Source organism: Rhodamnia argentea, chromosome 9 (genome assembly GCF_020921035.1).
Source record: "Rhodamnia argentea isolate NSW1041297 chromosome 9, ASM2092103v1, whole genome shotgun sequence".
In the NCBI taxonomy this organism is placed as follows: Eukaryota; Viridiplantae; Streptophyta; class Magnoliopsida; order Myrtales; family Myrtaceae; genus Rhodamnia; species Rhodamnia argentea.
The window spans coordinates 3,305,839-3,322,567 of NC_063158.1; the positions used below are offsets into that span (position 1 = coordinate 3,305,839).

Sequence of the window (16,729 nt, forward strand, 5' to 3'; positions counted from 1 at the left end):
ATTTATTGTTTTTCTCTTCTTTCTTTTTCTTTTGCCTTCTTCCTTCATTGTAATCGGCCGGTGGTTGCCACAAGTGAACTTGAGCTCGCCGACTCACATCTATAGCAAGTTGCCGGTGAGCTTCAAGCTCACCGACTCACGTCTATGGCCAATCGTCGGCCGTTGCCGTGGCCAGCAATCGACGAAGAAGAGGGAAAAAAGAAAAATAAAGAAAAAATTAAAAAGAAAAGGAATGTTTAGTTTTTGTCCAAAAAAAGGAGTGTAGGGAGGAAGGATGAAGGAAAATGATTTTCTCTTTTCGGAAAGAGAAAAAAATCCCATACTTTTGAAGGTAATTTTTTTTTTTCCATTGGTGGAAAATTTTTTCCTTGACTATTTTATTTTTATGAACTAAACGCCGAAAATTTCGGCAACCTTTTTCCTCAAAGCTATTTTCTAGAAAACGACCAGAACCTTAGTGAGTTCCTTGTAATAGATTGTGGGCTGTCGATTTGCTTTGGATATAATTCGGATTTGGAAAACACTTGAACGATTATGAATTATGTATCCTCCGGATTCATAGTAGATTTGTTTAGGCCTGCTGTAACCCGAACGGATTAATATTTGCCTTTCCAAGCACCTTTGACTAAGCGGTTCCCTCATTCTACTGGTCATAAAGCTCCCATCGGGTTGAGCGGTCCCCCAGAGTTTTAATCCGATGATGCAGGGTTAAAGCCCGTGTCATTCGACCTGGTCCGTGTTAGTCGTAACCCAGAAACATTTGCACATCCCGGTTGGCGCCACTTGAGAAAGAACAAGAGCGAGAAGCTGTGGCCCGAAACCAAAAGGAAAACAAACACGCTATCTCCCGAAACAGCCCTAGTCACACAAGTAACCCACATAACCCAAATCCTCGAAACACGAGCTAAATCGAACGATACCTCGTGGGAGCGGCATAACCGAAACCCCGACGTCATCAAGACCCGACTTAAATTTTCGTTTTCTTCTCTGGATCCTTGGTTTTTGGTTATGGTGTAACCTCACCAAAGAAAGGAGATTTCTCTCCTATGCAGCCTCCGCGGCCTGTCCGTTTGTCAAACAGGGATAACGGGGCTCTACGGATGCGTTCTTTATTTTTATGTGCCGGTTCCCACACTATATCCATTATTGCCAATCGTATCTTTTTCTTCCCCGATAAATGGGAATACCCTCTAAGATTGCGTTTGGTCGTCAAGATATAAGTCGGGACAGGATATGTTTTATCCTATCCTGTATTTGACAATTGTCCATGATAGGATATAAAGGAGATATAGGGGGTGATAGCCAGGATGAAATAATCCCAGGGGAGAGGGTGGGATAGACAATGATAAGATTTTTTGAGAGGGTGGACAAGAGGAGAATTGCATTTTTCTCACAACCACTGCATCTCCTTAATGTTGGTCGGCCTCTCTAGGGGGGCTGCCTCTTCGGCGGTGGCGACCATTAAGTGGGTTGCCTCTCCGACGACACCAGGCTGGGGTCTTCGGCCGTAAAGCTGGATATCTCTATGACATTGTTCTTTAATTGATTGTCTGACGTTATATGAAATCATGCTCTTTGTTCTTTAACAGCTTGAACTTTTCAATATTCGAAAGAGGTCTCGACATGTTATGAAGAACTCGAGATTAATCATCAACTTTCAAAAGAGGTCTCAATATTCGAAAGGGCTCTTTTGGACGACCTGCATTAGTGCATCTTCAACTTGCACAAAAAGGCTGAATAATGAGATTGTTTAGCACTTATTTATTCACTCTACAAGACAACGAGCAAGTTCAACGGGTCATTCTCAAAGGATTTGACTCTAAATCGAGCAAGTTCAACAAAATAGAGTCGATCTTAGCCGTGCCTTATTTCTGCTTGTCCGACTTTAAATTCGTAGTTCACCAAACAGTAGATATGGTATGATAAAATTCTTGGATTTCATATCCTATTATATTTAGTTCCATCCCGACTAGAAATTCGGACGATCAAACACAGCCTAATTGCTTTACGTTTGAGGGATCCCAAGATTCGGACGAGGTCTCGGACGAAATAGTTTAGGGACTTACTTAGATCCGCCATTTTTAATCGAATTGCATCACGTCTTTTGTTGTCATTGTTTCTGATGTTTCGTAAACCCTTTTTGCTCGTCTACCTGCAACCCTTCTTATTAATCCATAACCAGTCAATGCTAGGCCCATTAACCTAAGTCGGTAGTTTACAGAGCCCAAACCAGGGCTTTGGCCCTTTAGGCAATTAGAGAGGAGGTTTACAAATGGCAATGACTGTGGTAACCCCGTTTATCCCCAGTAATCACTCAAATAATCTCACCCTAATGGGCTTGATCATTCATCACCGGTTCATGCGCAGTCGTATTTAGAAATTTAGGGCCCATAGTACCGGGCAAATTCTGGTGTGAGTGACATTATATTGCATGTAACAGTCACAGCTGATGGTTTAGTCGCATTTTCGAAGCAATATTTTGTTTTTTTTCTTTTTGTTAATGAACTAGTTCACATTTGGGTTCCAATTCACCAAAGTAGCCTTTCAAATTAGGATGACACGGACCAAAATAAAAAATAAAAAATTAGGATGACACGATGAAAGCTAAGTTAAGTTGAGATTGAGTTGCAACGGACCTTAAAAAGTATGGTCCTCTTTTACTTCTTCGTAACAAGTATCAAATTCCAATCCATTACAAAAGAACTACTGACATTCCGGAAGCTCAGTTAAATAATCTTTTGGATATCGCTATACATGTTCATTTTCAGAAAAAGAAAGAACTCCCTTACATTAGCAATACATAGCTAGATCATCCCTCCCTTTTATGAAATAAAGTACTCATAGTGTTCGATTCCACTAATCCTTATCACTGATGCATGCAAATCGCCATGCCCATGTGCATCGAGTAAATTTTTGCTCACAAGGCCCATTTGAGTTGCTATGAACGGTGGACGCGGTGATTCCATTACATAATTCTATACATCCAAAAACGAGCCCCGAATTACTTAAACCCTTAAGCTACATTTGACAGTCAAGATAAAATTGAAAATATGATAGAATATCATATCCTTTTGCTTGGTGCCTGCTCAAGATAAGATAAGCTGGATATAAGAGGGATATAATCCGATTGCAATTATCGCATGGGGAGGTGGGATAAATATGGATATGATTTTTAATATCAATAATATAGGAGTTATTTTTCTCGAATTAAAAAATTATTAATGATTAAAAATTGCAATAAGTGAAAATGGATTTTTTTTTCAATAGGAAAAAATAATAAAAAATAAGCAAATGAAAATGAGTTACATAAGAGTATTGTGAGAGATTCTTACCATCTTCATTTGTGTACTTTTTAGGTTCACTTAAAACGATATGCTGTTTATACCAAACAAAAGAAGTAATATGATGTGAAAATATGCGTTTTTATTAATGCAATTCACCAAACAGTGCATATGATGTAACGGATTCTCTAGATTTTTGATAATATCCTATCCAATCCTATTTTCATTGAAAATTTAGACGACCAAACGTTGGAGTTCACGTTACTAAAACTTATATATCCAATTAAGTCTAGTTGGTTTTAAACCGAGGATAGAAACGGTTAGCCTTGACTTTTTCTAATACCATTCCAACATTGCTAGAGAACCTTGCGATTTCAGTGTCATTTTTTTCTTGTCGCTATGAAACATCATTTTTTGCAAGTAATTTTTGGTTTTTTTCTTGCACATAATAAGTGGGATTTCTTTTCCAAGGAAATGCATCGCAAAACATCACATTTTAGCCGGCACTTGGCTCCATTGGGAAAAAATTTTCCCCTATCTTTTCTCCATACACTCCTTCATATTCCTTCTCTTTTTAATTATTTTACTTTTTTATAATTTTTTTATTTTATTATAATTTTTCTTTTCTTTCTTCCTATGCCGGTCGTGGGTTGAGACCGGTCACAGGCAAGGCACGAGCTTGTCTGTGGCCAACGACTAGTCAAAGAAGAAGGGAAAATAAAAAGAAAAGAATAAAATAAAAAATAAAAAGTAAAAAATAGGAATACGAATTTAAAAAGAATAAAAAATGGAAAATAAAAATAAAAATAGAAATGAAAATAGATAGAAAAATTATTAAAAGGAGTACAAGGAGGAAAATCAAATCTGAGTGTCCACATGGAACAAGTGAAAATAATTTTTTGTTCATTTTTAGGTTTTAATTGAACAACGAAAAATATTGGTACTTTTTGAAAAATGATTTCCAGAAACACCTCATTTTCGCGAGGCTACGTTCGTTTTGAGAAAAATAACTTCAAAGAAAATATTTTCCGAATTTTTCGGCGTTCTATTTACAAAATTAAACAAGTCAAGGAGAACATATTCCGTCAATGGAAAAAACACATTCAAAAGTAGAGAAAGTAATTTCCTCTTTTCAAAAAGAGGAAATTATTTTCCGTGAAAACCAATCTCTCTTTTTCTTCTCTTTGTGTACATGCTTCAAATTTTTTGATATTTCTTTTTTTTTTCTTCACTTGTCACCGGGCCTTGGCGATGGCCGACGCCTTGATGAGAGGCCACGAACTCGGTCCGGCGAGCGGCGAGCTCACCGGATCTCGGCTAGTGCAAAGTTGTTGCTGACCGATTGCGGTGGAGGAAGGAGGATAAAGAAAAGGAAAGGAAAGAAAAGAAAAAGAACAGAGAAAAATAAAAACAATTTAAAAATATATATTTTTTAAAAATAACAAACAAATTAAAAATGAAAATAAAGAAAATATAAAAAAGAGCGCACGAAGAAAAATCAAATATGATTTTTCATATCAAATTAAGGGAATATTTTCCAGTTTTTTTTTCAGATTTTAATCGAATACCAAAGATATTATCATTTTTTTGTGAAAAATGTTTTCCAGACACATTACATTTTGCGCGAAATGACTGGAGTAGTAAATTATTATCAAAGGACAGTACAAAATTCTGGATTATGAGAAAAAAGGAAAAAAATAAAATAAAACGAAGGAAGTATTGAATCGATATGGATATAAAGCTTATCAGTTATCAACTCTCATTTTCACGCACCTGAGAATTCCCTCCGCTGTGCGCTTCTCTCTCTCCGGGAAGGTACGTATGCCTTCACTGCCAACTCTCTCTCTCTCTCTGTAAATTCTTATGGGCACTTGCGACATCCTTAATTCCATGCTTGAGGCGCTCTGTCGTGTTCTCTCTCTCGCATGTACTTGTTCCTCGTGGGGCTCGCTTGTTTTCGTTCGGTGGTTATGAGCAAATCTTTCAGTGTGGTTGAGTCAATCATTTGTCTTCTCGGGAATTAGTGCGATTTTTTGTTTCGTTTGCTCTCTGTGTGTGTGTTGGTGGGGGGGGGGGGGGTGGTGTGGGGGTGGTGGGGGTAGCTTGAACTGGTTGGTTTCCGGTTCGAATTGATTTGTGAAAATTGATTAGGAAGAGCATTGATCATCATAGTTTCTCGATTGACGTGATAAGTGGTCTGTTGCTGATGAGGGAACTGCACGGTAGATTGTGGAGAAGCTGGGTGAATCAAACGAGAGAATATAGGGGAGATAGGCAGTTCACTGTATATAAGTGCGCCTTTCGAAGGCCTACGGATTTTTACTTTGAATAGGTAGTTCTAAGCAAATGATTCGGTGCCTAGGGACTTCAAGAAGAATCGCCGTGTGTGGCTGTAGTCATGGAGTTCTGTGTGTTTATCGTTTAATGTGGTTTGGCATTCTGTAAACGCTGGCCCTTTTGACGAATTTTTATCTTCTTCTCATTTCGATGAATTGCTGAATTATTAGCCGCATGATTTGTGCAATGTTCATCTTCGTCTCCCCATTGCGAGCCTCTGCTGCATCTTTGACATGAAGCCCTACTACTTTCAGGAAATCTATAAAGATATGTCCTGTGATTCTGGGAAAGATAATGCATCTGTGGTTGATTCGTCTTTGACAGAAGGGAAGCATGACATGGGGACTTTGGACGAACCTGGTAAGGAATGGACAATTTTGTGCAGTGGAAACAAATATCTTATAACAGTGGATACTTTCATGCAGTTGAAACATATGTCTTCCAATATTAACGACAACTTGTTTAGCCTGTGGATGCTCAAAATGCTAGTACATTTTGTATCATGTTGATTGCCTGATATCATAACATTTTTCTAACTGCTACCGTTTATTACTGCTGCTTGACTTGGGGAAACTACTCGTCCTCTTTCCGTGTTGATAAAGGTCCTGGTTTTCTACATTATTTAGCAGAATCACAGAATTAATCATTAAGAGTTTGTCTTCTGCATGACCATTATCCTAGGCAAATGCATCTGAACTTTCTAATGGAAGAACTTCAATACGCAGGATAAATATGTTAATTGGACGCTTGCTATTCACCTTTTATTTGGGAAGTAATCGACAATTTGTCTCTTAGTATATTGTGTTTCAGCAAGATCAGAGAGAATTTTCACATGTCATTGCAAATGCTTAACTGCGCCATGGGTAAAGAAGGAAGTATATTGGATACACATGTTGCTACATCAAGCCTTTTTTTTTTTTTTTCGTTTTTTCTTGTTTGTCCAATCTGCCAAGTATGTGAAACAATTCAATTAGTGAATGCTTTTGCTTTATCAGGCATTATATTTTCAGACCACTAAATCCATAGAACGGGTCAAATAGTAGACAATTTAGAGGTCTAGTTTTGATCGTTTCTTTTTCCCTGCAAGTGAGAGAAGCTCATATTGATTCTTTGAAATTTCGCTTTCCTATAAGGCTGTCTTTTGGGGAACTTTGTAATTATTTTTCCACTTATAGCACCTGTTTAGTTGATTTGTGCTTCATTAGATGTGAAGAGAAGGCAATAATCTATAACTTAAAAATAGTTTTCTTTTGGTGGTCAAGTATCAATATGTGCAAAAGACAATAGTACTTGAGACAGGAATATTTTGATGAATTTATCGGCACCCTAGAAAGAATGGGATGAGAAATGAGTACTTGAGAATAAGTGGGAGTGGCTCCCTTTAACTATGAGGTGATAAGAACTCATTTGATCTGCTGGGAGGCGATTTTTGAGTACTCTTGTGAAAAGATCTGACAATATTTCGTGGTCATGGCATGGGGAAAAGGCATACAAGAACTAAGAGAGGAAGATTTGAATTATGTTATTACTGAAGAGTATGCAATGGCATTGGGCAATTGTCGTCGACAACTTTCAAGTAGTGTGGGAGCAGGTTTCATCGCCATTCCTCGGATGTTCTTAGCTGCTCAATTAGTGAGATTGCCTACCTTCTAGTTGTTTTTCTCCCCATGTGATGTTGTCCCAGCGAATTCGTTGTGAGTTGGTATTTGGTTCATAATCTTCTTTAGACTTCTTCAACTAGGTCGTTTATTGCCTGGGAGCTCTGTGCTAAAAGCTGGAAGCTTTACTGGCTGGCTAGGGTTTACATGAAGCTGATATATGCCTAATGGAGGAAATTAGGACCATCAGTGACTGGTCAGAAGGCCAGTATAGTGAAGTAGTTCCCTTTGCACTTTGCAGTGAGGCAGTTGACATATTTGAGAGATAATACTGGACTGTCCGTGGGCATTTGATTGGCCAGGATGCCAAGTGATGCATCATTTAGATTGTTTCTTATGTCATCTTGCACTAATCTTTCAAAGGTGTAAAAAATTGGCAGGCATATGAAACTAGTATTGTTTGTAATTAAGCTGTATCAGGAGCGTGAGTGGACTAACTCCCCTTCCCCCCCTTCCTTTTTGCTCCTAAAGCTGGTTCTTTTCTTACAGAAAGTACAGATAAACAAAACGAGCATCAATATCCCTCTAACTCAGAAGAACCACCATGTGGTCATGATAAAAGGGGAGATTCAATTGCCAACAGAAAGGGTAGATGGTATAGCACTAGGTATTTTATCATTAAGAGTTTGAATCATCACAATCTCCAACTATCAATTGAGAAAGGAATCTGGGCTACTCAGGTCATGAATGAACCCATTTTGGAAGAAGCCTTCCATGTAAGAACACTTATTTACTGTATGTTTATATGATGATTTCTCATGTATATGCTTAAGAGAGACGTATGCTTGGTCTTGCAGAATTCTGGAAAAGTGATTTTAATATTTAGTGTCAACATGAGTGGGTTCTTTCAAGGGTATGCTCAAATGATGTCTCCTATTGGGTGGAGAAGGGACAAATTGTGGAGTCAAGGCAATGGTAGAAATAATCCTTGGGGCCGCAGTTTTAAGGTCAAATGGCTGCGGTTATATGATTTGCCCTTCCAGAAGACTCTTCATCTTAAGAACCCATTAAATGACAACAAACCTGTCAAAATTAGCAGAGATTGTCAGGTTTCTTTATCTTGATGCCTTTATCCTTCTTCCATGATCTGCCTGTTGAAAAGATCCTAAATTCTACGTGCTTGCTTTATCTTTTTCAGGAGTTACCACAGGATGTTGGAGAAGCTCTTTGTGAGCTGCTTGATTGTGATGCTGATATTGATGGAGAAACTAGAAGGTGTATCTAGCCTACGTAATGAATTGTGCTAGATATTTTTTAATCCAAGTATAGGAGCCTCCTTAATTGTTGACTAACCAAAATGGTTTTATCAGGGATTCTGCCCCTCTTGAAAGGACTTCCATGTGTTCGGTGCAAGGGGAAGAATATAATGGGCCTGCAGCACACATGCCGTGGGCTATGCCTTATTCTTCTCTGTACTATCCACAACATGCTGAAGCTGCCAGAAACAATTTAGCGTATGCAAGATCTGGAGGCACCTTACTTTCTGACGACTTAGCTGTCCCATCTGGAGTATCAAAAGTTCCAAAACCAAAACACCTTCAGACAAATGGAAATAAGCCTGCTGTATCGCATCGGGATGTATCTCCGCGGTATGATGTATGGGGTTTGTCCATTGGAAGCCCTCTTGCTAGTACCCTGACGGAAGACGACTTTCTTGACATGGTATCCACTACTTGTTGATTCTTTATTGATGAGCGCAAGTATATAGCTGTTTCTGGCGGACTGAAACCACCATAAAATTAACCTACCGTTGAAAAGTTTGGATATCATTATGAGGAACTGTACTCAAAAGGAGGATTGCTCTTTTTCTAATGGGTTTGAATTGTTTCTGTTGTCTCTTCTTTGAAATTAATATTTTTTTATATCTAGTATTGGTCGCAATGGCTTAAAGAAACATTGTCTCCATTCTTCCTTTGTTATAGTGAAGATACTCAAGATGAGTGCACTTTCTTGCATGATCTTGCTTTTGTCAAAGAATGAACTTCCGAAACTGATAAATATTGTTGTGATTAGTCAAAGGAGGACCATGACAGAAGAACAAAAGTACGCATCTGTTTCATAGTTTTTATGTACCGAGTGTGAATAGAGCCAACATCTGATTATGTTATCCAGTTGACCAACATTCTGGATCATATAAATGTTTCATTTGTTAAACATGAAGCTATGTCTGACAGTTGTACTTTTCTATTTGGCGATGTTCTATGTATTTGATCACTTTGCTTTTTATACCCAACAAGGGGTGGCAAACAGCAGCAGTGCGAGATATGAGATGAAACTGAGAAGGGCTCAATTACTTTCGATCCTTAATTTGTCTTTACTTGTTATGAACCCATTGCTTGAGGGCTGAGATGCTGTTTCTGTATTGCCTGAAGTGTTTCTCATAGTGTATTTGCTTAGGTAGGTTGAGATTCTGAGTGGATGTGATGGAATTGCCACTTGATAGTTAAGTATTTGTGTAGAAATTTTAGCTTTCTCGTGGTAAAGCTTGATCTGGCGCTCTTAGTAAATGTTTTTATCTTCATGTATTCTTTCCTGGATTGGATTATACAAGTTCTGCACTACTTCCCTTTACTTGTTTCATTGTATCCTAGGGGTACTTGTAACTGTTAGTTACTTTGAGTTTGGTTGCGGGCAAATGTTTGCGTTCTAACAAGTAAATCTTTGGGATTGGCATGCAGTCATATGAAGAATACCTGGAAGTCCATAGCAGAAGCAGCAGAAATATGTGCCTTCCTGTTAGTATACATATTACCCATGCTATTGTGGTTCATACAAGTCCTTTTACCTCATAAAATTTAAATTTGTAGAGATCCACTGAGGGATGTTCATAATTAGGTCTTCCTACTTTGATACTGGATCATTTATAGTTATTGTCTCTTCTTCTTCTTCTCACTGAAGTTGCAGCTGTGCAGTGATTATAGAGCAAACTAATAAATATCCAGTTACCATTTGCTAGCTAAGTGTAATATTTATCTGTTACTTAATTTGACTCTCTTAGTCCTGCAATCTTTGGATACAATTGAATACTATGCCCAAAAGTATTCCGACTTTAACTTATGAATGTGGATATAGTGTCCCTGTAGCACCTTGTAGTTTTCCATAGATGCCAATTAATCTTAAAAAATGTCATTTTGTGATTTTTAGCATGCTGGCTTGATGAAAGTGTAACGTGCGATCTTAAGATTACAGCTACTTAGGTGATATGCGATGACGGCATGTTTTTCTCTGGCTTTATTCTTGTCTTCCACAGTTATCTCTTCATCTAGGTCTTATCCCAGAATTTCTGATAGAAGGATAATTTGTCTTTTAATACTTCAATTCAATGATAAAGTAGACAGAAAAAGAATGTCAATGCATATCAATATGTGTTAGATGTAAGTGTGATAGAGAAAGCAAGGAGAAGATGTAGGGGCACTCCTTGCAATGGTGTTCTAATATTATCTTTATGCTGTCATTTCTCCATTTCTCCATTGCCTTATCTTGATTTTAAACTGGTCTTGGGCTTCACTCCTTCAGTTTTCCTACTTATTCTGTACCAAACCGACGGTTCCTTTGCAACTCCCTCTCTGGAAAGTAGAGTGTTCTTTGAACATGGTCTGTTCCTTTCAATAGGCTATGCTAGAGGATCTGCACTGCCTTTGATGGCGCTGATTTTGAATCAAAACTGAGTGAAATTACTTGGCAGATGTCAATCTTGCCGAGGCAGTGTTACCTCATCAAAGTCTCACTAGTCTTATTGCCTCCCTGACTAAACTGGCCAAGAAAATGAGGAAAGATTGGGCATATAGAGGAAATGCCAAAAAGCTATATTATTCTGCTTCTAGCATTCCCATGTGGTAGTGTATTCTCAATATCAGGGATTGCCACTTGTTGCAGGCAACAAAATCATCTTGGACACCAAAGGAATCGTCAAGAAGTAGAAAACAAGATATACATTTGTACGATCTCTCTCTCTCTCTCTCTCTCTTTATATATATTTTAAGTCTACTGGGGGGTAAGGATAGTCTGTCAAGCCCTAATTTGGATGCTGCTTGCTCCTGCATCATTGCCTATGCTTCTGACGTGCCTTATGGTCATTATAAGAGTTACCAAAGCTACTCATAGGATGATTGTCTGGCCCGTCTGGTGCGCAGCTGTATGCCTGTGTGGGTGATTTTATCTTGTTTCAATTTTATTTATTAAAAATTATGGTATATTCCTCAGAGTTCTGAAGTGATCCTCATTATCACCGCAGCCTTCTTAAGCCGAAAGAAGGTGCCCTGTCAAGGAGAAGTGTGTGTGTGTGTGTGATTCCGGATTCATTCCCTCCCCATCAACTGTACATACTTCCTCACACATGGTTTCACATGCAAATTATTGTTGGGAATGGAAAGGGATTTCGTTCTATTTCAGTTATTTCTCACAAAGGCATTCTGTTTTTTGCAGAAGTCCGGGTCTCGCATCTGAACAGAGCACAAGGAAGAGGCTGCACCATTCTTCGGAGAGATGATTGGATATGAATAATTTAATTGTCTGATGTTGGGAAATTCCTTTTGTGACGGGGCTGTTACTATTTGATATTGTCCTTGTCATTGTATTGGATTGATTACCCTGTATTGTTGTATGTGTGCGCTGCTCATAATATGTTATAGGACTTAAAACGGGGGCCCTTAGAAACTTGTACATAATTGTATGGGCAATTGCCTGAACTCCCATCTCTCCCATTATTTGGCAAAGAGCAAATTCTCTTTCATAAATTTTCCTTTGGAAGATGTTTGGTCAGGCAGATGGAAGTGTCTTATTGAGAGTATCTTTTGACTCTTTGAATAGGAAAGAGACGGGTCAAGATCGGCGCGTGGTCGAAGCTATATAGAAAGTTCGGAATGTAATTAGATGACTTGTGGCCATTTTGTCCATGTGACCTGGGTTAAATCACTCCTTTGTAACTTCTGTTTGGTGTCTGAAGTTCTTCAAATAAAGTGGCTTTTGAGTTTGTATGAAATGTTGGATCGCGCACATTGCGAAGGGGTCTTTGGCTCCATGTCAATAGAGAATGAATTTGGTTTGAACTGTTAAACGGGTGTCCTCAAGGGGCCAACCCAGCTTTATTTAACAAGCGTTCCAAAGGCCAGAAGGTAAAATTTTTGCATGTTTTAGTTCCCAGAGATGTCAAAAGCTTGTCTAAAAAAATCATCAATTCCTATAATTATCCATGGTCAACTAGTGCCTCAAAGAATAAATCATACCCGAGGGCTTTCAATTTCTATTCAACCAAAAAAAATAAAAATAAAAAAATTCACTATTGAACCGGAATGGCAAACCGAATCAGCCATTGCTTCCAACTAAACACGAATCGAATCCCATTTCCTGTTCTTTTCCAGCCACATTGACAGTACGTTTGGATGAGATAACAGAAAAGAATCCCAAAGCTTGGTGCTGTTTAAGCAACTGGTACATAAATTAGGCCAAACTTAACAAAAAAGCTACGCTTCGCCTTTTCGAATATCTCTGCCTTAAAATTGACCACTATCCGCTGTCAACTCTCTCTCTCTGTGGCGCATCACAGGGCTTTTCCGTACTGTTTCCGACGATTTGTCTTTCTCCCGGTGTTTCAGCTATGAAGTGTCGATTTGATTTGGCTGTTGGATCTTCCTCTCTGGAGACATCCCAAAGGTGGCATATTCCTTCTTTGGCAGCTCCTTTTTCTCTTCAACTAATCTTCCTGATCAGCATGAGCATCCTCTGTATCGATATCTGGGAGTTCTCCCAAGCGTTGTAAGGTCTTTTGAAGAAGAAGATCTATCTCATGTTGTTGTTTGATGTAAACCACCATTTCCCACGACACTTTCGGAGATACTATCATGATTCAAACACACGAATATTCATGCATTCACATAAAACTTCATTTACTTCATTGACCATGCAGTGGTGTTTAATGTTTATTTAGGCCTAGAAAAATGAGTTATTCCCTTTTCAAGTAATACTTAACGGCGCTTTAGAGGGAAAAACTAAAGGTTGCCAAAAAAAAAAAAAAAAAGAGAAACTAAAAGCTTGGGGAGTAGTTTAAAACTTTTCAAAATTACCAAACTATTGAACAACATTTCGTAACGGATGATCTATACTTTCTCAAAATTCTAAGAGCTATTGCATGTCGGTGCCAAAATATCAATTAGAGGTTTCGAGCAAGCATACCTAAAAGGTTTTTCATGCTTATATTTGCAATTAGTGAAAACTCAAGCTATCATGTAAGTTGCGGAACTTGTATAAGCATGTGAAGTGTCCCCTATTCATGCACTTAGAAACATTGCGTGGTGTTCGTGAGCCGATCGAGTTGCATCCTGGATTTATCCATCTTCGATCTTCTTTGTCTGTTGCATTTACATGTCCACGTGAATCTTCGCCCTTTGCCGTTGACGTAGATCAATCCGTGATCGATCCCGTATATTAGGCTCTAACCATCCTCCATCAATGCCTCATAATCCCAGACCATAAGGCACGTCGATAAATGCTGTTGTAGATCAAACCGAGGGGCTGATCAAAATAGTGTGGCCATTTGTGAAAATGCGATTAAGTCATAAAACCATACAAATGTGCAATTAAATCCTGAAACAGTCTGGTTGGTGCAATCAATTTATTCAGTTAGCCCCATCACAATAGAGCTAACGGAAAATACTGACTTGACATTTTTTGAATTATTTTTCTTACTTCTACGTGACGTTAACCTTAACAAAGGCATGAAGTGTAAAATTAAAATGACGTTGTTTTTGGTCCGATATTTAATCTTTTAGCCCAAATCTTTCTTACGATATACTTTTGAAACTAAGAGAGAGAGAGAGAGAGAGAGAGAGAGAGAGAGGCGAGGCCTGCGCCACCATGTCGGAAAGGCCGGCAGTCATTCGGGCTTGGTTAGGCTATATTTGTTATGAAGAAATGGGTTCTGAGCATCCCGAATGACTTTTGAATATCATAAGATTTTTAATTGAAGCATTTTCTCAGCATAACTAGCCTAATAACAAATAGATTAACGAGCTTTATATTCACAGAAGGTGGAAAAAAAAAAAAAACAGGGCGTGTTTGTTTCTGGGTAAATTTCATGACAAAGGAAATGTTTTCCCCTTTTTAGGCCAGGAAATTGATTTATTTAATTGTAAATGATTTTCCGTTGACAGACTATTTTCTGCAAACTAAACACGTGAAAGTCCAGAAAGTCAATTCACTTAAAATTCTTTTACTCAAACGAACACATCTATAATGTCAGATTTTTCTTATTGTAACTCAATGAGCTTTATTATTCTGAGAAAGGGGTTAACAACTCAGTTCACACTATTGCCCACTATCCAACGGTGGGTACCCGAGAGACATTGCCATTACCATCAACCCACATATAAACCCGATTACAGCAAAAGTCCATGAACCTATAAGCTCCCTCGGGTATTGCTTCAACCTTCACCAGTGGATTGTCTTTCTCGATTGTTGCCTTTGCGCTGTCTTCATTTTGTCCCACCAGCTCTGGCCAACTGTACTTGTACCCTGTAAAAGTTCATTTGAAATAATTAAGCAACCTTAATCTCTACTTCACTAAACCTGTGTGTATTCTCGGTGACTAATGATACTATGTTTGAGATCTGGAACGTAATTTGCTTGGGCCAAACATATCAAGCATCATCGACGAGCACAATTTTGCCTTGTCCGATGTCGCTATTCGATGCTCCAACGTTAATTGTGTGGTTGTGGTTCATTTCTTGTTTCTGTAGGACGGACAAGATCCTTTCAGATGTTGGATGAGTCAAAGAACATTCAAGAGTCTTACGGAAGTAAAGTCTACTGCTTTGCCCTGTTGGGTCCTTCGGAAGCACAAAATCATCGATCGAGTAGCAATATCGAATCAATCTGTTCAATGAGTAATTCCTCTTGACAAACCCATCTTCTGTAACTCAATGAAGTAATTAATCTTTTTTAGGTGTGACATCAGATCCTTAGGAGAAAATAAAAAGAGCACACATCATATAGCAATGTGTGTGGGGAATATAAACGTATACCTTTACCGCAGCACTGTGGATCTTGGCAGCAACCACTGAAACAAGGAGGGTAAGGGGGAACCTTTTCAATGATGCACTTATCGTTTGCCATCTCAAGTAGAAGTAGATAGTACAATAGAAAGACACGTTCCTACGTCTATATAATTAGATCCCATATGACTTGTATATTAGCATAAGTGCTCGTCTTTTATGGAAATAAATCACAAAATCTAGACGGATACCCCTCGTATTAATTATCATAGCGAAAAATCAGATCTTTTCCCATGCCTAATGTGGCAGGATCATTATGTTTCTTTTCTCAAAAAAGTGACTCTGCTTAACTTCATCTAATTAGAGCAATATCTCAAAATTTTCCAATGCATGGTGATGGGCATCTTTTTTGCCTTCTAAATATCTACACAGGAGGATATAAACTCTATCCCGACTTGCATATGTGATGCCGGAGCAATCCTTGAAGGTGTTGAAGGGCAATAATAATTTTTATCTTTTCAAGAGTAGTTAAGTAACCTTTAGATTTCCAAGTCTTATTAAATTGTATTGCGTCTTTCCTAAGAGTCAAGTTCTAGTTCCTAGACTTTATTTGTGTTTTCTATTTTTCAAGAGTCTTTCGATATATCCTAAGAGCCTCATTTACTCAAGCTTGGAGGGTTGTTCCATGCTTGCCTATATTAGGGCATTTCGATGAATGAGAACGGCAGACTTGTTGAATGATAAATTTATTTGAGCCTTTGGCTTGTTAACAAGAAGGAGTTCTTGTTTCTACTCTTATCTTTTGGGTGGATTCCCACTGGTGGCGAGTATTCTATCCCTTAGTTTCTCACTTGTGTTACCTCCTACTTCTCTACGCTTTCTCCTGGCGTCAATATGTGCAATAAATGCTCGTCTTTTATAGAAGTGAATCACAAAATCCAGAAGAATACCCCTCAGATTTTTCTTATGCCTAACGTGGTAGGATCATTATGTTTCTTTTCTCAAAAAAATGGCCGAGGTCAACTTCATCTAATTAGAGAAGTATCTCGAGATTTTCCTATGCTTAGTGATGGACATCCTTTTGGCCTTCTAAATATGTCTTATGAAAATATAAATCCACTCCGACTTGCGTATGAGCAGTAAATGCTCGTCTTCTGTAGAAGTGAATCAGACAATGGAGAAGAATACCCCACATATTAACTAGTATAGGAAAAAGGCAGATTTTTTCTATGCCTATTGCGGCAGGATCATTATACTTCATTTCCAAAAAAAAAAAATTGATATAGCACAACTTCATCTAATTAAAGCATTGGTGGAATGGGGGAGGTTCGCTGCAATTCTTCGCAGATAAAGGTTATAAGGATGATCTATCTAATTACACAGGTCTCTACAAATTGAGTTCTTTTTGTTTAAATATTTAAGGAATCGGTATTAATCAGCAGTCTATTAAACATAACCAACATAA

General features: G+C 38.3%; 1 protein-coding gene across 6 annotated transcripts; it reads left to right on the forward strand.

Annotated features, from left to right (window-relative positions):
• Nucleotides 1–5,004: 5,004 nt before the first annotated feature.
• LOC115737000 (zinc finger CCCH domain-containing protein 45) lies at nucleotides 5,005–12,065 on the forward strand. 6 transcript variants are annotated; one of them, XM_030668944.2, is made up of 9 exons: nucleotides 5,005–5,096; nucleotides 5,873–5,978; nucleotides 7,748–7,992; nucleotides 8,074–8,325; nucleotides 8,415–8,491; nucleotides 8,587–8,938; nucleotides 9,955–10,011; nucleotides 11,153–11,214; nucleotides 11,702–12,065. In XM_030668944.2, exons 2-9 carry the CDS (start codon nucleotides 5,888–5,890, stop codon nucleotides 11,763–11,765), a joined length of 1,200 nt encoding a protein of 399 aa, XP_030524804.1. In that variant the 5' UTR covers nucleotides 5,005–5,096; nucleotides 5,873–5,887; the 3' UTR covers nucleotides 11,766–12,065. The 6 variants fall into 6 exon arrangements, with proteins under 6 accessions (XP_030524804.1, XP_048141244.1, XP_048141242.1 ...); XM_048285287.1 differs by having other exon boundaries at nucleotides 7,766–7,992; XM_048285285.1 differs by lacking the exon at nucleotides 5,005–5,096 and adding an exon at nucleotides 5,116–5,208.
• Nucleotides 12,066–16,729: the final 4,664 nt, after the last annotated feature.

Bases quoted from the DNA above. Each gene is read 5' to 3' on its own strand.
- LOC115737000 (XM_030668944.2), top strand. From the start codon at position 5,888: ATGTCCTGTGATTCTGGGAAAGATAATGCATCTGTGGTTGATTCGTCT. The intron at 5,979-7,747 runs GTAAGGAATGGA...TTGCTCCTAAAG, and splicing joins GGGGACTTTGGACGAACCTG to CTGGTTCTTTTCTTACAGAA. The intron at 8,492-8,586 runs GTGTATCTAGCC...TGGTTTTATCAG, and splicing joins ATTGATGGAGAAACTAGAAG to GGATTCTGCCCCTCTTGAAA.